Source organism: Aulonocara stuartgranti (genome assembly GCF_965226115.1).
Source record: "Aulonocara stuartgranti genome assembly, chromosome: 16".
NCBI lineage: Eukaryota > Metazoa > Chordata > Actinopteri > Cichliformes > Cichlidae > Aulonocara > Aulonocara stuartgranti.
In genome coordinates this window covers 7,506,644-7,531,469 of record NC_138952.1, presented here as the reverse complement: position 1 = coordinate 7,531,469, position 24,826 = coordinate 7,506,644, and the positions used below count along the sequence as shown (strand labels likewise).

At 40.1% G+C, this 24,826-nt stretch overlaps 2 protein-coding genes across 2 annotated transcripts; both read left to right on the top strand.

The window, feature by feature from the left end:
• The first annotated feature begins 6,064 nt into the window (after positions 1-6,064).
• On the top strand, positions 6,065-17,559 carry cops8 (COP9 signalosome subunit 8). The gene is made up of 7 exons (XM_082508728.1): positions 6,065-6,195; positions 6,855-6,925; positions 7,073-7,121; positions 8,513-8,645; positions 16,007-16,114; positions 16,234-16,296; positions 16,993-17,559. The coding sequence occupies exons 1-7, from the start codon at positions 6,124-6,126 to the stop codon at positions 17,070-17,072; spliced, it is 576 nt and encodes a 191-aa protein (XP_082364854.1). The 5' UTR covers positions 6,065-6,123; the 3' UTR covers positions 17,073-17,559.
• Positions 9,599-11,695, top strand: trim63b (tripartite motif containing 63b). Its single transcript, XM_082508727.1, has one exon. It carries the CDS (start codon positions 10,296-10,298, stop codon positions 11,346-11,348), a length of 1,053 nt encoding a protein of 350 aa, XP_082364853.1. The 5' UTR covers positions 9,599-10,295; the 3' UTR covers positions 11,349-11,695.
• Positions 17,560-24,826: the final 7,267 nt, after the last annotated feature.

The window sequence follows — 24,826 nt, the reverse complement described above, 5'->3', positions numbered from 1 at the left end:
TTTCTGAGTTGGTAAATACTGTGACTCTGCAATCCAGCTTAATCAAGTAGCTTTGGTATCAAAGCCTCATCTACCAGTAACTTGAGAAAGAAAATGAATACATTGAAGAAACTGATGTAAACTGAAGTAAACTATTTAATTTACCAGTCAGGCCCTGAGTTTGGGATAGTGACTGAAGAAGGAGACCTGTGGTATAGGCAGTTTATGATTCCTGTAGGCTCAGAGATAGGGCTAGACACTGATCAGCTTCAAACCTGGCCAACCCAGACCTTTCTGTTTGGACCTGTTAACTGGGGTAGACTATTTTATTTAAAGACTACATGAAAATACTCTGCAGATTAGTGCAAAATAAACAGGTCAGTTTGCTGTACTGTGATGGTTTTAAAGTATAGAACAGTGTGTGACTGGTGTACAGTGACTTTGGTGCAAGTTGGGATACAATCAAGTTTAGCAGAGATGAATCTGAAGTTAAGCTGATGATGTTTAGATGGTTCATACCAACTTTAAACCATCTAGTAAACAGTTCTCCATCCCCTACACTGACTGAAACATATGCGTACATGTTGTTGGATTGTGTACAACAAAGTTTTGTATATCCACAAAGAGCAGTGAACCTCAGTGCATATCCATATCAGCTGATCACAGCCTGTACACTAAGAAAATTAACCTGTTGTAACCTACTTTTCCCCACACTGAGTGGCTACAACTGATGTTAGGGTTCCCCACATGCTGAATCCCACTTTAACCTCTTCCCTACTCCCCTTTTCCTGTTCAGAGGCAAAGTCACCCACTACAATGTAGACAACAGAAAATATAGGGTTTTTTTAAGCTTCCTTCTTTTCCTTCTGATTCAAGCTGAATATAACTAATATTAAAAATTAGACTAAAGTTTGTATTCCCATCTTCTAATATTATTTTGTTATTGGATAAGTAGCTTTGCACAAAACATTTAAGATGTTTCTTGTTAAACTGGACACAATAAGGTAATATTTGGAGAACATGAGACACCTGCATTCATTTTTGTTAAGTGAAAATAAGCAACCCAACAATTCCTCTCAGTGCATCCTTCTGCCCAAAGACTCAGTCATGCATTCAGCGTCATTAAACTCTTACAATTCAGAGATCAAAGACCCATTTTCTCAGTTATTTATAGAAGCCTAGCAGCTCTTAGTTGTGGAACTAAAGCCACACAACATCACATCATTAACAGTGTTTTCTCTTACAAAAATCACAGTTATTTTTATAATAGGGTGTTTATCTCATGGTCCTGGATTTCCGACGTAGGTTTTTGCTTTGGGACTCCTTTGGAATTCTTCTGCCTTCAGGGTCTCTTTTTGTTTGGCTTTCTTTTGGTCCTTGGTTTGTTGTCTACATTTTGACTTTAATTTATCAGGACAATTTCTGTTATTATTACTGAGTCTAATTATCCCTCAGGTTTCTGATTTCTCTTTTAACTTATGATCTTTATATTTTTCCAGTTCTACGTATTAATTATTTTGTTGTGTTCACTATAGTTGCCTGTGTTTTCACGTTTCATTTTTCCATTTACTTCCTGTTTTTCGATACGTCATCAACTTGAAATAAAGGGTCGCTTTGTGTTATTTCCGCCTGCCTTTTGGAGCCTGAATTTGGTACCTCAATCTGCAGGACATGACGGTTTATGAGGCTCTTAAGATGAGGGATTTTTTTTTTCATGTTTTCCCCATGTCAACATTTGATTGAGTCAGAGAGTCTCAGTAATGTCTGGAGCTGAATCATGCACATATATAAAGAATTAAGAACATCAAAAGTCCTCATGAATTCCGCTGATGCAGCACATGGGGATTTCTTCTCAGAGCTGAACACTGAGATATATTTAGAGAGGAGAAGCTAAGTAAATAAAATCTGTTTTTATTATTATTCTTTATATTCTATTCTATGTTATCCACACTTCAGAGAAAGAAGCTGTTCTGATGTTCTTTATGTAGTTCATCGTGATTCATTCATGTGTTTATGGGATTCTCTTTCAGCATTATTAAACTATTAAGACCACTGCTTTGCATTTCTTTGATCCTTTCCTTTGGCCTACAACATAACAGGGATTATGGTCCCTATATACTTTATTGATTTATTGAGGATTTGACAGGAGGGTCAAGGTAGTACATCTGAAAAGTCTTCTAGGTTTTCAATAAGTGGCTGCTGAGAACTGTAGTACTGTGATTGTAATGTAATGGGAAGTTCCAGAACGTTGAATTTGTCTGCACTGGGTCCTGCTTAAGAGTCCACATAATTTATTTTTCTATTTTGCATGCAACAGTAATCTCAAATAAATTGGTCCATATGTGTTGTTTTACAAGATATCTATTATTTCCATAGAGATTAAAAAGAGCTTGTGAAGCTGATAAATTGATTAGCGCATGTTGTGTTCCAGCATTGATAAAAACAAATATTTAGGAGGTTGTGACCTCCAAAAATGAATTTTAAAAATCTCAGATTTGTCATTATAACTGGATTTTTTAAGTAATTTAAAAATGTTGTAATTAAAGTGTGAAAAAGATGTCTGAGGGGTGGTTTTCGTTTGTTTTTACACATTTAGTGTTCCTTAAGATTGCAAAATACCACCCTCAATGCAGATTAAAAAAAAAAATCAAAAGCTTGGAGAATGATAAATTTTCTATATCAACAGTTCAATATCTATCTAAATGAAGAAAAGACATGAGAGCTGTGTCTCAGTTGCCAAGCTAATTTTTTAGAGGTTGAGGGGATAAAAAGGTATGTGTAGTCACCACCATCAAAGGCAAAGAAAAGATCAAAAGGAATTAAAATAGAGGAATGCCCACCACTGGCAGGAAGATCATTAGTTTTTTTTTTTTGTTGTTGTTTTTTGCCTGTCCCGTTTGGCTCTTTTGCCATCAGAATTGTTGTCTAAAGGCAAAGAAAGATGCCCAACGGATTTACTTTACCAAATTGACCATCCCAGCCTTGCCGTAATGGTCCATTTGATTCACCTTTTATTGTTTATTTTATTTTCATTTAGTGACATACGGGACAGACTTGACTGGGGGAAAGAAGGGGAGAAAGAAAGAGGGAAAGAGAAACAGCTGAGAAGAGGGACGGGGGAGAAGGGCAAAAGACAAAAACCAACAGAATGGGCAGAAAAAAAAAAGAAAAAAAATGCATATATCGATCACCTGGGTCACCTGCTGAGAAAGAAAAAAGAAAACAAGCAGAAGAGAACAAGAGTAATAGAATAAACAACATCACAATGATATATGGGAATATGACAGTAAATACTAAATATTAAACATTATTGTGCAGCACATAAGATCAACAGAACACAGTGTGCTTTGAGGTAGGAGCCAAAAAGGGTGTAGTTTGTGGGTGTGATCACCTGTGTGTACACCTGTGAGCATGGACGCGCTTGTTTTTGTTTTTTAAAAGGTTCCTTCATGTAATGATCTGCTAGAGGGTGTGGGGGGGGCCACAGCCCCGTCCTCTAGGGCATGAAGCAGGTATGGAGGAGATCAAAACTCCAGACATCCAGAGGCCCCCAGAACACAAGAGACCAAGGAAGACCAACAGAGGGGCAGCTGCGCCACTGTCCCAGAAAGAGCTGAGGAGAGTCCCAGATGAGGGCTCACTCAGCAGCCGCGGAGCAGAAGCCAGGGGGAGTTGCAGTGACGCGCCCGTGAGCTCCGCCGGCAGCCAGCCGGGCTGGGAGTGACGGAGCCCCAGGCCGAGAGGCCGGGGGCACCCCACCTCCGAAGTGGCCCGAGCGAGCCCCAGGCTCTAGGCCCCGATAAGCGGCCGCCAAGGAGTGAGCCGGTGTGTACCTTGACGCCCATCCCCGGACACAAAGAACCACCAACGCACCGATGTCTGAGGGAGTCCACCACTGGCAGGGGAAGTGGTGGTAGGGGGAGATAGGCCTCCAAACCTTGGAGGGCCTGAGATGTCCCCAGAGAGGTGGCGCCTGACACCCAACCTGACATATAGACACAGAAATACAGGCACACACATATACAAACATCCATTCCCACCCTCATGCTCTCATATGCACTTACTCCACACCCAACCAACGTGGAGACAGACATAAAGAGACGCTGTACACACGATCACAGGAAGATCATTAGTGAATTCAAAGAAAAAAAAGTATCTCTCAGCACTGGGAGTGTTATTTAAAGAGTGATTGTTTCCCTGGTAGAAGTACCAATAAATGTAAACTTGCATGTATATCTTAAAGTTGACAAACTACAGCATTTAATAATAATGACAAGAACTTTTATATGAATAAAACTCATTAAACTCTAAATTTACTTAAAGAAACAACAGTTTGTTATACATAGCTTGTAAGATTTTGCCCGTTTATAATATATTTAAGCTTGTTTGCAAGTATCACGTTTTCACAATCTAGTAAAAAGCTGTCATCATCTTTCATTGTCCACAAAAATCTTAGTATAGTTATGTGTTTGATGAACATTGTAGGAGTTTTCTAGATTATTTTTAAAGTGTTTTCCTCTTAATCTTTTGCCCACACAAAAAGTGTATAAATGTGCTTATTTATTCCTGATATTAGGACAATTACTTACTGTCAGAAATGGTAAATGGCCTGCATTTGTATAGCGCTTTTCTAGTCCCTAAGGACCCCAAAGCGCTTCACATTCAGTCATTCACCCATTCATTTACACACTGGCGATGGCAAGCTACATTGTAGCCACAGCTGCCCTGGGGCACACTGACAGAGGCGAGGCTGCCGGACACTGGCGCCACCAGGCCCTCTGACCACCACCAGTAGGCAAACACGGGGTTAGTATCTTGCCCAAGGATATTTGGCATGCAGTCAGGAGGCAGCCTGGGATCGAACCACCGACCTTCTGATTAGTGGCTGACCTGCTCTGCCACCTGAGCTACAGCCACCCCAGAAGATTACACACACAACAGTCCTCTCTGCACAGGTGACAACTAGCCAGCAAAACAACACCTGGTTGTAAGCTAACATTATGGCTGCTAATGTAAGGCTCCAGTGTTCTAAAAATCACACATATCCCTCTGATAAACAGTTTGATTGCATTGATTGCAGTCTTCCTCTGTGTAATTCAGACATGTTTGTCATACAGCTAAAATATGTATTAGGGCAGCTTCAGGGTGAAATTTGTTGAACTGACAAGTTTTTCCTTGTCACCAATGGCAAGTACTTAATTTTTAGTAATCTTTTTTTCAGAATGCCACAGCTCTGAGTCCAGCAGAGTCCAAGATCTCCATTTTGAAAAAAAAAATAAAAATGAGGCCATAGCATATGATTCACATACCCAGTGGCGGTCCTAGCCTGTGTGGCTCCCTGGGCAAACACTCCCTCTGCCCCCCCCAAACACACACACACACACACACACACAGACAGACATACACATAAAACATATTAAGGATTGTACATAAACATAAAACTGTTGTTGGAGCCATGCTGAATTTCACCAGAAAAACACACACACACACAGACATGTGAAGAGAGAGAGAGAGTGCGCCTAGTATGCAAACAGCCACCAAACAGCCATCATAATTCATCATACAATGAGAACAGAACAAATCAACAATTGACAATGATTAATTAATATTAAAACCTGTAACATAATGTATTGTTTGGAGTTTAGTCTGTTACTGTTACTATTTTTACCATTTCTTCTTGGAGCATGTAACCCACATAATTTCCTTAGGGATTAATAAAGTATTCTGATTCTGATTGTTTCAGAATACATGACCTGCCATTATCCAATGACACATCTGCTTACCTGTATCTTGTGCTCGTTTCTCCTCCTCTTCCTTTCTCTTTTTTCTAAGCTGAAGACATGATGGCTTTGAACTTTTCTTGTCCATCTTCCATTGGTTTTAATTTTACACTCTAGTATGAACACCCATCCCTCAACCCGAGGATCACCACAACATAACCTAATAAACCTACGCCTTAGTTCACTTTGTCTAGGGTTTATTTAGAGGATTTCGCACAACCCAGGATTCACTGTAGTTTGCGTTTTGGCCAGCAGAGGACGCGGGTGATCACACACCCGACGTCGGACTCGTAATAATACGGCGAAGACACCAAAGAAGAAGAAGTAGAAGCAGAAGTTTCCGGTGCAACAGCTAGGCATCATCATGCCTACTGCTGTGATTATGGAGGAAAATTTTGATAAACTATTAGAGCAGTGTGAAGCCCAAGAGCTTGAGGTAAGGACTTTGTGATCTTAAATATGAACAGGAAGGTCGCAGAGATTTTGTGGCTTTGAAAGCAGGATGGGAACGCTGCGGTTTTTAGATATATTAGGCTACCTTACTGGCTACGAAACCTAGCCTGTGTGTAGCCTACCTTAAAGCTCTGTGAAATTAACTTATCAAACACGTTTTCTCGTAGGCGAAACATTCTCATGTTAAAAATGAGATATAGGCTGTAGCAACGTGTTCATGTTGGACTGCTCTTTGCTTTACCTTTGCCTTTACTTGTCAGCAGATAGTAGGAAGTTAGCGATCATAATCTCTCCGTTAAATTGGAACATATCTGCAGGTCATGTGTTTGATTTAAGAACCTTTAAGTCTTATCTGTGTTGACAGTCTGTCTGTCTGTCTATCTGCATGCAGCCTACGGACTGACAGTTTATAGTATAAGAATAAATGAGCGAGACTAGTACTGTAATGTTAGCAGGAGCTAAAACTATTAACTGGACGCTTGCTGTTGGCTGGGTGAACATCAGCGACTATTATTTTTTCTTTATTATGACAATAATAAGACAATAATAATAACCCGTTTTCTCTGAGAAGTAACATTTGTTCAGTTTTCCGCTTGTTTTAGTTCCAATGTTTAATCGCACACCTGCATTTCTTTGTAACAGGCTCCAGGGGGCATTGCAACACCTCAGGTCTACGCTCAGCTGCTGGCGCTCTATTTACTTAATAATGACATGTAAGTCTCTGATCTCTATGTATTTATAAAAAGAAATACATTTAAATCTATATTTGGGTCTCAGATTGCAGGTAGCTGATTTAGTTGATGAGACCCTTTTTACTGCCTGTATCTGTATTATGAATGTGTTGTGTGTTTTCCTAACAGGAATAATGGCAGGTATCTGTGGAAGAGGATTCCCCAAGCAATAAAATCGGTAAGCTTGTTAAAACATGTGTAAACATTGCTAAAAAAAATAACATTTGAGCATGTAAATGTGAACAGTAAATGCTGTTTACTTTAAAATCCAATGTTGGTTTTATTACATTTTTCAAACCTACTCATACTGTCATGTACACAGTTACTAGACACTTTGTAAGGTGCACTTTGCTAGTACTGGATGAGCCCTCTTTTGCCCTCAGAGCTGCCTTAATTCTTTGTGCATTCATAGATTCAACGAGGTGCTGGTTTTAGAGGTTTTGGTCCATGTTGACATGATGTCATCACACAGTTGGTGCAGATTTGTTGGGTGCTTATCTCTGACATAAATCTCCTATTCTGAAACCTCTCTAAACGCTGTACTTGCTTAAGATATGATGACTGTGGAGCCCATTTGATTAGCCTTCCTATCAGTTCGAAACAGTTTGACCATTCTCCTCTAAACTCTGTCATCAACAAGAAGTGGCACTCATTTGATTTTTCCTTTTTTCTGAAAATACAGTGTAAATCCTAGATGAAAAATCCCAGCAGATCAGAAGTTTCCTAAATACTCAGACCAGCCCATCTGACACCACCAACCATTCAAAGTGTCTTGTATTACCATTCTTCGTCATTCGAATACTCAATTTGAATAGCATTTTGTCTTTGTCTCGTCTTGTGTGAATGCACTAAGTTAATGTCATGTGACTGGTTGATTTAATGAGTAAAGACAAACTCATGGATTGGAGAAGTCCTTTAATGACTGAGCAGCCAGATCCATCATAGCATCACAAAGGGATGGCACAAGGAGCCAATGGTGAGAGGCTAATAAAGATTTCTTTTTCTAGTCCCTGTTTGCTTTGGATCAACTGGAGGCTTTTCATGGAGCTTTCAGAACAATATGATAATAAGGAATTATATTCTAGCTTCAAATTAGAAGTTAGAAATGTATGGTCTGTGTTTTTCATCACCTTTTTGCCATTGTGGTGCCTGCATCACATTTAATATTAAGGGCATACCACCCTGACACAACCAGTTCCATGTTTCTAGAAAAATTGCTCAACTTTAAATGTAAGTAACTAAAAACATATGTAATTGGCATTTTCACTTGTATTGCAAAATGATCTTAAGTCCTGGCAGATCAATTTGCCCCACAGGAAAACTTTTTGGACCTGCTTAGACAACCAAGAGAGCACTATGAAATAAATGGAATTATGGTACTGCCAATCAAGTCATGACTTCTTGCCAAGTCCAAGAAAAGACAATTTAAGGATGATGGAACCATTGTGATCCAACAGTGTTACATATATATTGGGCTGTGAATGTTCTTCACAGTAGCATTAAAGCCACTACCTGGTCAAGTGTTGCATTCTGATTGTGTTTGAAATGCTTCTCACTTGTTTCCTGCAGGCAAATCCTGAATTAGCAGCTATATGGGCAGTGGGCCAGCGTATTTGGCAGAGAGACTTTCCAGGGATCTACACAGCCATTGCTGCTTATCAGTGGTCGGAGAATATTCTTCATGTCATGGAGGCCCTTAGAGGTAACCAAAAAATGTTAAGAACACTAGTTGACTTCTCGTGCCTCACGTTGACCTGTTATTACACTCTTCAGATTAATTATGCTTCCAAATATTCTTTATCTGATATATAAATTTGGCTCTGTTGAAACTAGGAACTAAGGCAACATGTTCTTTCAGCAGGTTTAAGTGAGTTCAATATTTTAAAAAAGTTTCATAAATCATTTAGAATAACTGCCAGCAGGGGGCAACAGCTGAACCCAGTCAGGGCTATGAGGCAACAAAGCAATGGGAAAATAAACAGAAACCCTCATGGTCATGAAGGGTACATCAAATAACCACAACAAGATACTTGCATATTAAGAAGGTGGTTGCGTACCTACATATTTTTCTGTTTTTCAGATCACCTTCTCAACTTCAAAGGAAACATCAGGTCATAAAGTTATATCATCTGATGGTCACAGTTCTAGCTGCATTTGTATCATGTGTCAATTACATTGTGCAACAGTTTAAGAATAGCTTCTCACTTATGTTTATGACACTGTGTGTTGATCAGATATTAATGCTCAGAACAGTATGTCATAGCACAGTTAAGCAACCACTGGTCATAACTGCTTAGTAGATGTGTGAATAAACATTAACAAAAAATGTGCAACAGTCAAGAGCTGCAGCATTTATTCAAGATTACATTTTTTTGCAATCTGACTGTACTTCCAGGCACTTAATGTACTGAGTGTATTCATGACCATCATACAGCTCACACTAATTAGAATATTGCATAATATACATTTCCAAACATATAAATTAATCTGAATATTTTTAATAAATCTGTTTAAATCAAAGCCACAAAACGAAGACATTAAATATATTGAGAACCTAAAAAGTAATAAAATATATTATCATCTTACCTTAAATTTAATTTAACAGTCTCACTAAATTGTGGATTTTATTATTAAACTCATCAGGTTCCAGTGCTGAAGAATAAGCATTGCAAAAGAAAGAGACTAGCAGGTAAATTATCATTTAGAAAAAAGAGGCTTAAATGTTGTGTCCGTGGTAGTTTAATAAACATAATTGATCCTCAGCCATTTGCTTTTACCGGTTAGTTTAATTTAAAACGTATGAAAATTGCTTTTCTGTACAGTCACTCCATTTACTAAACAGAACCGGTTACATAAATTGGCACATTGAGCAGATAAATGAAAAGAAATCAAATGGAAAAACAGCCAAGTCACAGGATCTTGACACAGACTTGTTTACCAATAATACTGAGCCCTCTTTCTCAGGTCGAGCTCCTCTGAGCCGGTCACATGGACCCTGTTTGTCTGTACTCAGTTGGCCACTTGGGTCACTGTTAGAGGGGACTCTGCGCCCACTGGGGCATGTGACACATGCTGCAATGGGTAGGAGGGGGAGTTTCTGTGAAAAGATCCTAGGCTAGCAAGCGGGTAGGAATGCCTGGTGGAAAGGATCGGGTGTCACCAGCTGTGAGTGTGCAGTATAAAGGACAGAGCCGCTAGCTCTCAACCAGAATAGATATCAGCATTTCAAGTACGGCACACCAACAGGAGAAGTTCTTAGACGCTGTACTCTCTTTTAGCGACTCAGCTTTTAGCTTTCTCCTTGTGAGAACATAAGACTTCCTAGTCTAGGTGTACGCATAAAACTTACGAAATGGACATCCAGAGGACAGGATCTGTAGTTCGGCCCCCCAGCCCCATGGATAGCCTTGAGAAGCAGCTGAGCTGCCCCATCTGCCTGGACATGTTCACGAAGCCTGTGGTCATCCTGCCTTGCCAGCACAACCTGTGCCGTAGCTGTGCCAGTGACCTCTATGACTCGCGCAACCCGTACCGCTTTTCTGGTGGCGTCTTTCGCTGCCCTACCTGCCGGTTTGAGGTTGTGCTCGACCGCCATGGTGTGCACGGGCTTCAGCGAAACCTGTTAGTGGAAAATATCATTGACATCTACAAGCAGCAGCAAGAACTAAGTGGCAGTGGAAAGACAGAAACCAACCTGAAGCCTAAAGAGTCCAAAGAGCCAAAGTGCCAGGAACATGAGGATGAGAAAATCAACATCTACTGTGTGACCTGCCAAACACCCACCTGCTCCATGTGCAAAGTGTTTGGCCAGCATAAGGACTGTGAGGTGGCCCCTCTAACAACTGTTTATGAGACCCAGAAGGGTGAACTGAGTAATGCTATCGATACGCTGGTGACCAGCAATGGTCTCCTGCAGTCTCTGCTTAATCAGATGGAAGACGCCTGCCGTGCTGTACAGGAAAACGCTCAGCGTGCCAAGCAGGGCCTCGCTGAGCGGTTTGATCTGCTATATGCTATCCTAGAAGAGCGTAAGGGCATTTTACTTGAGCAGATTGGGAAAGAGCAAGATGAAAAGGTGGCAGCTCTGCGGGCACTGGCTCAGCGTTACGGTGAGCGACTGCAGGCCAGCTCAGAGCTGACTGATTCGGCTGTGAGGGCATTGGAGCAGAGCGGAGCTGCTGAGTTCCTGTTGGCTTCGAAGGGCCTTATCACACAGACCAAAGATGCAGCCAAAGCCTCACTGGGGGAAGAGAGGCCCGAGCCAGGCTTTGAGAAGATGGACCACTTCACTATATCAACGGAGCATGTTGAAAGAGTCCTTGGAAAAATGGACTTTGGAGTGGTTGGAGATGATGATGAATTTGAGGATGCAGAGGAAGAGGAGGAGGAAGAAGAGGAGGAATGATGAGAATTGGAAGTTGTTTTGAACTTAAGTACTCTTGAAGGTGTTTTGAAATAGGGCAGTGTTTGTCTTGAGGACTGAAATATTAAGGAGGTGAAAGAGGATGTGGGCTGAAACTGTTTGCCCTGTCAGTGCAATATCTAATTTCAGTGTCATATTCATTCTTTTTTTCTTAAGTTCTTTTTATACTTTTGTACCTCTAAGTCTGTTAAATGTAGAAACAGGTAGTATTTAGGAATAGTTGTTATTTTAGATTTCCTTTCTCACTTTTTTTGTGGAATTGGTGATCAACTGACCTCGATGTAATCACCAAGTCTGTTGTTACTGGTAATAAACCTGCATGAATTGAAGCAGCAATGTTCTTTATTTTTAGCTCAATGTAAGCCCAACTTAAAATATTGATTTATTTATATTAAATAAATGGGGCTTAAAAGGAAAAAAAAAAACCCTACATGACTTAGGATTATTTTGGTGCTACAGACTTTTGGAGTGCTTCCATCCAAATGGTTCCCAGTCTGTTGCTGCTCTTACTTGGCAGTGGACTGTATTTAAAAATAAAGCCCCTTGCCATGTCCTGTCTGCTTTGCCTTTGCTGGTGAAAAGTGGGGGCTATTTTTAAGAGGTGAGATGGTGAGAGGTGATAGCTCACCCTGGAATAGACTGACAGGGAAGGACAAGCCAGGTCCCGTTTCTCCTGCATAAAACTCCCATCCTCCCACTCACTGATGTCTTACTCAGCACCTCCAACCCAACTCTGAAGTGTCAGAGGGGCATGCTAAGAAAGGCCTGTCCAGTTGCCACACAAGTCATTCTCTAGCGGCCAAGAGGCCATGGTAAAAATATACATCTTCCCTGAGGCTGGGTTACAGAAAAAACCCCTTGAGATGATCGGCCTTGTTGGGTCAGGAGCATTTGAATTTACAGATGGTCAGCTGCCAGAAAGTTGTTCCAACACAAGAAGCAGTTTTATAAGCTGTGTCTCTTTTTAATAGGAGTTTTTAGCATAGTGATGCACAACAAAATGGGTTTCATTTGGATTTCTTGATTTAAGAGGTTGTTTGAATCAGAACAGTATTTAAATAAATAAGGATTGTGGCTATTTGATCTCAGGCCTCCATTTCAGGGACGACACAGAGGACACCCAGTCAGTTTTTATAGTCCAACATATTTTTTTTAGTTTGTTTTTGGCTAAGCTTTTGTTTTCAGTGCAGTTTAGTTTGTCTACAAAAACTTTGTCTTTATTCGAGTCACAGTTACAGTTTGTTTTTTAAGGTTCAGGAAAAGAATTATTTAGAATAAGCTTCTGTAACATTTTAGTGAGACAGAACACCTCGCCAGAATATGATTATGAATTATTTGTTCAGGTCCCCTGAATCTTTTGGATATATTTAATGGTCCCCACCACACACAAACCCAAACACACACTGATCTCAATCAGTAGAATCACACCATTCTTCAAGCACTCTTCCTTTACATAAATAAAGATTTTTTTTATTTTTTTAATAAATTAATGGAAGAAACAAATTGGTGTATATAATGGTCAAACTTCCCTAGAGCTGGACCCACAGATCATCATCCCCCCCCCCCCCCCCCCCCCATGCTGAAACGCCACCTACAGTCATGACTTTGGTTAAAACTCAAGCGCAGCTGTTGCGTAAACGGTGTTGACATATTTTCCAAGACATGTGTTCAGCTTCTTTTTGCCTCTTTTCGATAAGAGCAGTAACATTTAGGACAGGAAGCTCGTTGGACATCACAATGGGAACGCGCTCTTGACAATCTCCGGCCTTCCCCTACACAGCTGTCTTTTCTCATCCCACTTGTTATTGTTACTGCTGCTAACGGCTGCAGCAGACAGGAGGATGATTGTTGGTATACACACAACCCGTTGCTAGGCTATAAAACACCAAAGGCCATAACCCCAAGGCACTTGCGTGATAGCTGCTGTAGCAGCAGCGAATACCTGCCAGCGTATGTTGTTTTTGAGGCCCTGTCACTCCTACAGTAATCTCCACAGCACGTCAAGTCAGGCTAGATAAACAGGGCAGTTTGGAAGCTGAAGCCAGAGCCTGCTGATAAAGTCTTCAACGGGTCTGTGGTGTGAGCTTATTTGTGATTCGGCTTAAGCATGCTTCATTTAACAGATCTTTAATTAAGTGTACTTGATTGTGGAATTCATTTTAGCTCAAGTCAAAGTTTCCTGAACAACAAATGCAAGATTTCACTTAAAGCAAACCCAGATGGTATGATGAATTAAAGACAATTTTTTTGTTAAGACTAGCTTTGTTTGATTTTCCCAGAGCAGTTCCTGTTAGAGCTGCGTGTCATTGTGTGTTTGTTTGGGCTGGGATGAAGTGACTTGCCAAACACATACAATTACCACAAGAAAGGTTAAAAATCTGCAAAGTCAGCAGAGTGAGAAACAAAGAGCTTCTTCCAAGGTCAGTGCACTGTCTAGTTTTAAAGAAATCAGCATCAGAATTTGTTAAGTTCCTTTCCCACCACATCTCTGAAATTTGGTCCAGGGGGCGTTGTGTAATCTTGCAGATGGACAGAGAAACAAATACCCTTACTTGACATTTACTCAGGATGTAACAATGTTGAAACTAAGACTAAAGCCATGATGCAGCTGTTCAGTTTTATTAGGATGATACGTCTCATACTTAAAACATGAAGTTGGGAAAACGCATTACTGATGATGTATGCATAATCAGTAATGCGTGAATGCATGTTGGGAGTGACAGATCTGGGTTATGGCATAAGTGAGACAGTACAAAAGATGGAAAATCCTCTCCAGCATTGACATTTCAGTATTAAGTGATGCCCCAGGGATGAGATCAGTGATGCACGCTACATGAGTGCAGCTGACCATAGCAGAACAAAGCCTCTGAATATCTATAAAACTAATCAATTACCTTAAAGTGTTAAAGTCAGTGGAAGAACACAAATTATTGCCTGAAAATGCAATAATGATTGGGCTTGAATTTATTGCATTGCATATTCAAAATGGAAATAGTTTGATAACCAGATTTCACTATTAAGGACCAAAGGCAGTGATAAATCATGTAAAAATAATAGAAGACAAAAACAATGTTCCCCCTCAATCCATGGAGAAATCAGTGAGTGATCCCAAGTGACCTGCAAAAATCATCAGATTTTGTGTACATCAGCTTTACTTTTTTCATTCAACCCATGCAAAATATTTCCAGAGTTACAGACCCTCAGAGTGCAAAGGTGTGGGTTGAAATTTGGAGCTTTTTTTTTTTTTAATCCGCTTACTGGTCCAGGATTTTAACTGCATGAGTACCAAAGAGATCCACATGACCTCTCCAGAGTTGAGGGAAAAATAAAAAACACATTAAGTTCTGTTTAAAAACTGGAGCCAAATCAATTTTACACCCACACTAAGGGTCATGGTCTAAGGAGAAAATGTTTCTGTCCAGCCCTGTAACCAGTTTTGAGCAACATTTTAATGGGATATATCATAGTTGAAATAAACTGCACCAGTTTAATGTCCACGAGAAGAAAAAAGCTTTGGTACCATAAATGTTTAATATGTTTCTGATCAGAATCAGAATCGTGTTTATTGGCCAAGTATATGTGCAGACACATACAGGGAATTTGGTTCCGGTAGATGGTGGCTCTCAAGCACAGTGATGTAAAACAAACACACACACACACACACACACACACACACACACACACACACACACACACACGTGTCTATATATACACATTACACATACATACACAAAGCTGTGTAAACCAACTATAAATAACGGATCTAAACTTATATACATAAAATACAGAAATGAATGAGGTGGAATGAATACTACAAAATGTACACAAGGTGCAGCTGCAGTCTGGCAGTGGGAGCAGTGTGACAGGTCAACTGTTAAGAAGGGAGATGGTGAGGGGAAAGAAACTGTTCCTGTGTCAGGTGGTCCTGGTCTGCAGGCTTCTGATCATTCAAAGGGGGGAAAAAACTCTAAAGTGTGATTCATGAATGATTGCTAGCTTGTGAAAACAAATTATACAAGCCCCCCCCCCCCCCCCCCCCCCCCACCACCACCACCACCACTACACACACACACATTTTCATACTAGCCTCATCGTCCAGCCACAGTTCCTTTTGGGTCAGAATAATTTTCCTTAATGTATTTTGACAGTCTGTAATTCTGGCAGGTTTCATAGCATGAAGGTAAAACTGTACATGGCTTTTTAAATATAATAAAGTTGTGCTCAGAGGGAAAGATCTATTCAGAATACTTTTTAAGTACATGTTTCATATGTAATTTAAAACAGCCTGTGAATATAGATTATTTGTGCTTTGTACGTTATGAGATGAACAGTCTGTTCAGTGGTTCATTATAATCTGATGTGTTTCTGGTTCTCAGAGCTTTGTTCCTTAGAATATAATAAATCACTCCTGAAGAATTGTTCGTCTCAGCATGTGACCTCCTGTGCTGTTGCTCATTAGAAGTGCTGTTTACACGAGACATGTTGCTTAAATATCATGTTAAAATGCTGTAACATCATACTCTCCTCGTGCCTGGAAGCTCCCAGCAAGTTGCCCTGTTTGCTGTGCACTTTAAATAGAACCAGAGCCTAGATTTAGCTCATATGCACTCCATATGCACCTATCTCATACGTCTTCACAGAGAGCACACGGCAGCGGGCGTACAGCCTTGTGGCCCAGGCGTACACTTCCATCGCAGCGGAGGATTTTGCTGCCTTTGTGGGCTACTCTGTGGAAGAGGCAGTGAAGGGTAATGTTATATCTGCTTTTTTTTTAATCAGTCAGTAATCTTGCTCTCAATTTTATCACATTACTTTATACAAAGTTATTAAGAATTTTTTTTTTTTCTTTTTTCCCCTCACTTCAAAGGTGTGGTGAGCCAAGGCTGGCAGGCAGACGCCAACACCAGAATGGTGATGCCCAAAAAACCAGGTAGGTGGCAGTGTTGCTCTGTTAAACTGCGACCAGGATGTACCCAAAAGGAGCATCCAACTCCCAGGCTTCTCCTCCCCGGGGATTTTATTAGACACATAAAAATGCTGTGAGCACAGATTTAGGACTTGGGTCATGCTGACATTGTTTTTCCTTGAAATTCTTGAAGTATGTGATTATCGTCCATATAGCCCAAATTTTATCACGGTCACATGTCCGCGATTCAAAGCGTCAAGGCCTAATCCACGGGTTTGTTGATTTATGTGGACATACCAGGGGACATCTGTCTTATCTGTAATCATCAGAACTTACTGCATGACTGAAGCATCTGCTGCACACATGCATGCATGCATGCAACCAACCAACCCACCCACATGAATCCCCCAACTTTCTTCCTTAGTTTTTATTGGCTCTTTTAGTTGTTGATCTCACACCAGAAACGATTCTATTTAAGATGGATGTAAAAAAATTGTGCTGGCCTGGCAGGTAGTTGTTGTTTAACAGGTGAGGAATAGTCTTGAGCTCACTTCTAGATGTGAACAGTAGGTCTAACTCGAATGAGCTGAGCTTCAGAGTCCGAGCATGTGGGCTAAAGAGCTAAAACTGAAAGGATGTAAGAAGATCGATAGCATTTGGCACAAGAGGAATCTCCCTCTGACTCAACTTCTCCTCCTCCGTGTCTCTCTCCTTCAACAGATCCTCCCCCTGTCTCGTTGGTTCCAAATGAGCAGCAGTTGGCCAGACTCACTGACTACGTGGCTTTTCTTGAGAACTGATAACCCACCACAGCCACTGCCACCCGTTTTCACCCACTCGGTACTGAGGGAGAATACAAGACTCTTCATCCTTCCTGCAGCCCTGGTTGAGACGTACACCCACCCCACCCCCCATCATCTTGCATGATTTCTCTGGGACATAGCTATTTATGTTCAGCGACTAATAAACCCTCTGCTCTTGATGTGTTGAAAATTTCAGACTGTGATGTTGTACATTTTTATGCTCTTCGCGAACCCACCTGATGTCTAGATTTGGCCGTTTTTCAAAGGAAGCTTCATTTTCCCGTCACCAACTAATTCTTTCCTCCCAGCAGAAATACACAAACCAGCTTGTACAGTCCACTCCTTCTGTTTTAGCATTTAAAGTTGGCCTTGATATAAATGTCATCGGGTAACAGGAGTCTTGGCATGCATGCATCACCGTACGGAGACCTCATTTTGAAATTTTATGTTTTGACTGGTGAATAAATATTTTGCTGTTTCTATATTTCTCGTACTGTTCTTCTGAGTTTTGTCTGTAATTGGTGTTGTATTTCAGAGTCAACATTCACTGTAAATGAAAGTTTGTTGTCTTCTGTGGCCCAATATGAGGAAGCAGCCCTGTATTTATGTATGATTATGGACCACCAGGTAAGTTGATATTGGAGCAAATGGATATTTATACCCCAAAATCACATAAATTGTTCTGGAAAATGAAACGAGTTGCAGTTTAATCCTGGCGGTGGAAGGCAAAACTTTAAACACACAAACATTTTTTAACATCTCTGCTAAATATAATAAACTTCTAAAGTGATGCTTTCTAATTAACATCAGAGAGCTCACGGACATTTTTATTCTGTGATGTCATATCTGGCTGCCATCTGTTCCTCACTGCTGCAAAATAAAAGCCTGTATAAGGCCTCTCTGTTCTGTTTTGAGGCATAATTTGAAATGTGCACTTCTCCTTTACTTTGTAGTCATTTCAGCTTTTATTGTAGCTGGCACTGGAAGGGAGAGGCAGCCATTTGATGTGATTTAGTGTGAAATCCTGGACATCGGGGCCATTCCTTGCACTTTTGTGGTTGCAAGGATCTCATTTATTTCATGGCATGGTTTGCTTTGTTTTGAAAATGCCACATTGGACACGACTGCAAGCATGAAAATTGCCCGTCTGTTTACATTTGCTGCTGTGTGTCCTTTTAAGTCTGTCTCGGTCTACAGATTTGCAGCATGTAAAGGGAACTGTGAACTTAAAGATACTTCTCAGGGACTGGCACTGAACCAGCATGACAGTATCCACCAGGTTTAGTCAACCATAAGGATATACACACAGATGTGTGTCCAGCAAACTATTGTGCATAAACTGCCTAAACTAAGTAAAGAGTGCTTAATTCGATTTATATCAATAATTAATGTAGTATTAAGCTGACTGGAAGTTTAGTGACTGAGGGGTCAAACTCGAGGGCCGGTGTCCTGCAGGTTTTCGATATCACACTGGGTCATCACACCTCCATCAAATGATTAGTTCATTACCAGGCCTCTGGAGAACTTCAAGATATGTTGAGGAGGTAATTTAGCTATTTAAATCAGCTGTGTTGGATCAAGCACACATCTAAAACCTGCAGGAAAACAACCCTCTAGGCCTGGAGTTCGACATCTGTGAATTAAGGAAACACTGGCTCATGTGAAATCCAGGGTTTGGAGTTTTGGGTTATTCTCACTGTTTGTGCAGGATTCAGCTGGCAGCAGAGTTAGCACTGCCCATACGGGCCAAGGACACTGTCACGAGAGGAAGCAGCCAAGAATAATTCGTATAGTGCTCACTGTACAGAAAACAAACTAACACCCGCGGAACCACCGTGAATGTGCATTGCAGCGTGGCCGGTTAGCTCAGTTGGTTAGAGCGTGGTGCTAATAACGCCAAGGTCGCGGGTTCGATCCCCGTACGGGCCAAGGTTCTCCTATTGGTAATTGAATATGTGACGCGTCGTGAGTTTTCCACGTTGTGCATGATTTCACCGACATGCAGTTCAAACAAAGTTTGTTTTGTTTTTTCAGGTTAACTGTTACAAGGACACCAGTCTTTTCCTACTTGAGACGAAAATGCCTGTATTTACGAGTTTTAATAATTAGGGTTACGTTTTTAAGTTATATATTAAGTTTAAGTTATATATTTACACTTAGTTGTCAGGCTCCTTGTAATGTTTAATTTGTTTGTGTACCTCTCTGCGCTTTTTTTTTTATGATATTGTATTTAATGGAGCTGGGGTGTTTTCGGTTGCCGTAACATTAATTTCCCGTCTTTTAAAGGTAAATACATTTTAAACAAGTATCAAAAGCAAAAAATAAAATGGCTGTTATTGTTGTGAGCAAGAAGCAAAGAGATGGCCACATGATCCAGGATTTCAGCACTGTGAAGCTATGTAATGCTTCTAGCCAAGACCCTCTGGCTTTTAACTAACTTAGAAAACATTTCAAACCATTTGTTTCTGGAACACTTGTTAAATGGAAATAACCATTCTTGTAAGGTGACTCCACCCACATCATGTGTGTATTTTATTTTATTTCATGCAGGGTAAATTTTGCCTTCCAACCTGCCAGGTTTATACTTTCAGGGACAACGCAGCCCAAGACTTTGTTTTTTTCCATCTTTTTAAAGATGTCAAAAACAGAGTTTCACTGAATAACTTTTAAAAACTCTGACTATTAACACAGAGTAATCTGATGTATGCAGAACACAATTCTCTAGGTTCATATGATACACAGTGATGCCAGTGCTTTGAAGTAAGGGCACAAGGTCACACTGTGTTTCCAGAATTGGCTCTGTGCTTTTACTACCGTGGGTCAACGTTTATACCTCGTGCTGGTTCAGATTACTGACACATACATAATGCCATGTGGTATACATGGCCTCATATCTGCTATCTGCATTACAATAATAAATTTGACCTCAGTGTTCTCATCTACCTTTAACTGATCCATTTTTGACACAGAGCTCTCATGTAGGAAGATTCTACAAGCACTGGTAACTTATTTTTAGATGAGGTGATCTATGGACTGAAAGTGAATGGAAAGTCACAATGGCAACTTTCAATTATCCCCCTCAGACTTCAGCTTCTTTTTCTCAGAAATCTTCGCAGTCATAATATAAAGTAAGACACTTTAATTTGTCTACATATTGTTACTGTAGTAAGTGGTAGCACTCGTGGGAAGGGAAGCCAGGCCTCATATGTTTTCTCAAACTTCAATTGTCATTTTAATGAAAGCAATTTGTTTAATGGTTTCGGCCATTCTCTGCTCTTCTCATTTCTCACTGACTGTAAAATGGACCACATGAAACAGCAACCCTCTGAATGCCACGGTGAATATGTGGTGAAACACAGTTTTGCACTCTCACAATCTGAAGGCTGAGCAGGACTCCCTTGAGATGAGGCTCTGTTTGTCAGATGAAGCCAGCTTTGAATTTGATTTTTTTTTTTTAGGTTTTAAGTAAATAATAATGTCACTACACTGCAGCTACAGCAGTTAACTCGTCATGGTAGGTGTACACCAAAACCTGAACTTCAGTATGGAGAGAAAATTTGGACTGTCAGTATTAGAATGTGACATGTGCCAGTGCAGTAGTAGCACAGCAGCAATTTCACTGGCTGTGGCTTTTTTTATGACAATAATTCCCGCACACTCAGGCACTACTGTACTTACTGACCTTATCAACTTAGAGGAGGAACATTTGTGGACACAACAGACTTTTCAACCCAGCGAAAAGGATTCTGTGAATGACTTGGTGAGGATTTCTACAACATTCACAGTGGTTGTGAGCAAGTCTGTCTTTGCACACAGGATGCTTTTTCACTCTTTTTAAGTCCACTTCTTGTACACAACCATTTTCAAAGCAATGGCATTTTTTAATACACAATTTAACACTGTTCAATGAAAAATGCGGGGATAAAAAGGCAACAAAGGATGAACCAGCGTTGTGTCTTTACTGGCATTTCTTTGGTTGAATATATGGAAAATTGCAAAGATAAAACAGTTTGACAGACATAAAAATAGTATTTTTGCACCATCTAGGTGATTTTGAAAGAGCTAGCTGTGTCAAAAGGAAACAGAAAAATATACAACACAGCACCTGGACATTGATCCATCGGAAGTTCACAAACACGGCATAAGAAATTGTTTCAATGAAAGGGTGACTGTCAAGAAACCTTTGCAGCGAAACAGGGAGAAAAGGTAAAAGCCAACGGAACGTGATCAAACATGGACTGGACTACCCAGAGCACCGACTTCAATATTATCAAAACAGTGTGAGATCGTCTTGATGAAGGAGAGAAGAAAAGACAGAAACTTTTTTTTTTTTAAAGACGAAAGAAACCTAGAGAAGTATTTTTGAAGGCTATTTAAAGATGTTACAAGAAAGCTGCCAAAAAGAGTTCAGACACAGTTGAAGAATAAAGGCGGTTATACCAAATATTCACTTCCAAGCTTATTAGAATTGCTCAAACTCAGCTTTCCCCTTGTATTCTGTATGTCCATATGTTTTCACATGTTTCAGTAACTCACTGCACATATTTTCTTTGCAAAATATAAAGAAACGAGGGGTGGCTCATGACTTCTGTGCATTACTGTATAATTGTTTTAAACAGTCAGGAAGCACGTATTTATGTATTTCCAGGTTATATTGGACATACTAAAATGTTGCACAGATTTTTCAGCTTCACTGATCAAGAGCCACGAGTGTTCTGTAACACACGACAGCTGCTGCTACAAAAATAATCGTCAGCTCTCCATACATGCAAATGCTGTCCACATTGCAGAACACTTTGTCTTTCACATTTTCAGTTCGGCATGTTTCTTTTGAAGAGGCTGAGATAACTGTTTCCGATTCCATGTTCAACCCTCTCATTGTTGTTTGCAGTGAGTCTCTAGACAGTTTGCAGATTTTAGAAAGAATTAACATGAAAAAATAGCCCAAGGAAAGACTGGCAGACATCTGGATGTTCCTGTTTTTGTTGTTAGGGTTTTTTTTTTTAATTATTATTACATTTTGTTTTGTTTAAGAAAAAAAAACCCACAACAGCACTTGAGTCACTGGCTCAGCATCTTTTGCACAGCTGCTTATGTTTAGGTAGGAACTGTTGTGGGTGAGGTCATTTTTTCCAGGGGTCAAAAGTGACTTCTTCCTCACATGATGTTACAGATGACTGCACAGATGAGTCGAGGCGCTTTTCCTTTTAGAAGTCTGTATTTGTTTACTGTTTCTCAAAATCAGTGGCCATTTTCAAAGCTTTGTGCACTTATTTCACCAGTTATTTTCAGTCTAACTTTTCATTTCAGTGGTCAGTGGAACATTAAAAATTGTACTTAGAATCCCCAGTAAAATGATATAAGTTCTGACAAGCTCTTAAACACCACTGGCTGAAATATGATCCCTTTCTCCATGTTTCCCTTCTGCTTCTGATAAACAAGCTTCAGTGAACAAGCTTCATTGAAGAGTTGATAGATCAGCTGAATCAGGTGCATTTCCTAGGTACTGTGTCAGGTATTTGCTGGATATTTTCCTATTTCTAATGGATGTGACTGCTGCTGCTGCTGCTGCAAAAAAAAAAATTTAAGGCCTGCCACTTCACCTTTTGTCCTCCATTAGTCCAGTTTTCTCATTGCTTTAAGCATGCACTGCATACCGTGTCAAGATATATATAAGTTTTCAGCTAATAGCTTTCTGGGAATCACCTTGTGGTATAAATAATTTTTTCAAGCTGTGAAACTGTTATCTTTGGCACAAAAGCCCAAATCTTTCGTTAAATGTGAAAACTATTTTGAATGAAAATTGAATTCATGTAGTATTTCCAACATTCGCCTTACAAAACTAGGATAGGCCCAAACAAAAAATGTGCACTGAGTATTTTGACATGTGGGCTTCATAACTTAAAAAAAAAAACAAGTTTCATAAAATTAAAGCTGACTTATCTTAAGACATAGTGAAAATAAAATCAAACGATCCCCCTACAATGTAATTATAATCTGATCACACATTTTTTTCAAAGTAATATGGGCTGATTAAACTTTGTGATTGTTTGTAATCTGTTTGCCTAAACAGTTTCATGTAACACTCAATCCTGCTCAGGTAACTATAAGAGCTGCATGTCACAGCCACTGTGCTGATAAACCACTGAAACTAACTTGCTGCTGTTTTAGGAGCAATCACAGGAACCGGAAGCCTGGTTGTTGATTGATGATTGATGAACTGACTGCTCTGAAATTCGGTGGGTGGTTCTGTTTATTTTATTGTAACATGTGCAGTTTGAGTCTGGTGACACAGACGTACGAGGACAATCATAACTTCTGTTAGTATCTGGATCAGGTGGAGACAATCTGTTCAGCAGTCTCATGATAGCTGTAGAGTGTTTTTACCTCACAGGGAATGCCTTGGATGTGAAAAGAGATTACATAAAACACTGTGTACTAATATGACCCACTGGGGGGCAGTCTTCGCCAACACTGTGATCTCAAAGTGAGCAAACTGATACAATAAATATTGTTTGCTATTTCCAGATGTCAAAACGTAAAAGACCATAAAAGCTCCCATTAAAACTAGTAGTATTTGGATAACAGCATAAAAAAAAGAAAATTCCTCTTTTTTCACGTCTCTTCTCGCTGCTCCAACTGCAGAGGGGGTGTTGTTTAAAATTTCATTAACAGCAGTAAAAGATCTTTCACATCCACACAAAAACTGTTTCCATGTGGGATGATGAGTCATAAGCATGAGACCAGAAGAAGACTCCAAGAGGATGTGGGAGACTGAACAGAGGATGGTGATGAGAAAAAACAAAGAGGATCAGAAAGGAGGAGGAGGAGATGAAAGCTGGGGCTGTGGGAGCCAAAGTGAAAGAGCTGGTAGATGTGAGGAGGGCAAAGGGAATGTTACAGAGGCACTGCTACAGGAGTGCCAAGTGGAGAAATCAACAAAAGATAAAGAAATAAAATTATATCATTCTCATGACTAGCGCAGCTGTTTCCATGACCATGTGACCTCAGTTAAGAGTTCCCAGATAATGGTCCATGGGGCTCCAAGCCCTCACATGTCCAATCTAAGAGATTTCCTAATCTGCTATTAAAAGTGGAGATATCCTGTAGGAGCAAACTTGGCTTCGACTGTGCCTCTGCCAGCCAAACTTGAATGGCTCTTTTATGAGTCCACCTTGTTTCATTCATGTCCTGCTCCCAGGGACATGACCTTCTGACTTTAAGTAATTAAAGAGGAAATTAAGGTAGGAAAATGAATACAGATCACCGGTAGAGTAAAGGGAAGACAAGCAAAAGTGTGTTGTCATTTAATACAGCTTTAAAGTTGACTTGATTTTAAAAACAAAACATTTTTAATGCCATTCATTATAAATCACCACTGAGTGCCAGAAGTCTTTTTTTTAAACTAGGACAGCTTCAGTGTTACACAATGCTTTCTGAAAAGTTTTAAGCTGAGGGAATGACATGGCTAAGGGCACACAGCAGACATGGCTCTTGCAATATGTGAGTCTCAGCCAGCTGGAACATTCATAATACACTTCTACCCCAACTGTCTGCTTTAGTTATATTTGATAAAAACTGTAAATTCTAGATATTTGGGGGTTTTCTGCTTTAAAAGAAAATATGTCTGGCAAAAATCCATGTTTATCATGCTGCAAACAAAAAACAACACTGAATGTATCCCACTAACATGTACATGTTTAAAAAAAAAACAAAAAAACAGAAATGGTAGAAATTACCAGTATTCCTAG

Excerpts from the sequence above, each read along its gene's own strand:
- trim63b (XM_082508727.1), top strand. The coding sequence starts at position 10,296 with ATGGACATCCAGAGGACAGGATCTGTAGTTCGGCCCCCCAGCCCCATG.
- cops8 (XM_082508728.1), top strand. The coding sequence starts at position 6,124 with ATGCCTACTGCTGTGATTATGGAGGAAAATTTTGATAAACTATTAGAG. Across the intron at positions 8,646-16,006 it reads TGTCATGGAGGCCCTTAGAG|AGAGCACACGGCAGCGGGCG; the intron begins GTAACCAAAAAA and ends ACGTCTTCACAG. Across the intron at positions 16,115-16,233 it reads TGTGGAAGAGGCAGTGAAGG|GTGTGGTGAGCCAAGGCTGG; the intron begins GTAATGTTATAT and ends CTCACTTCAAAG.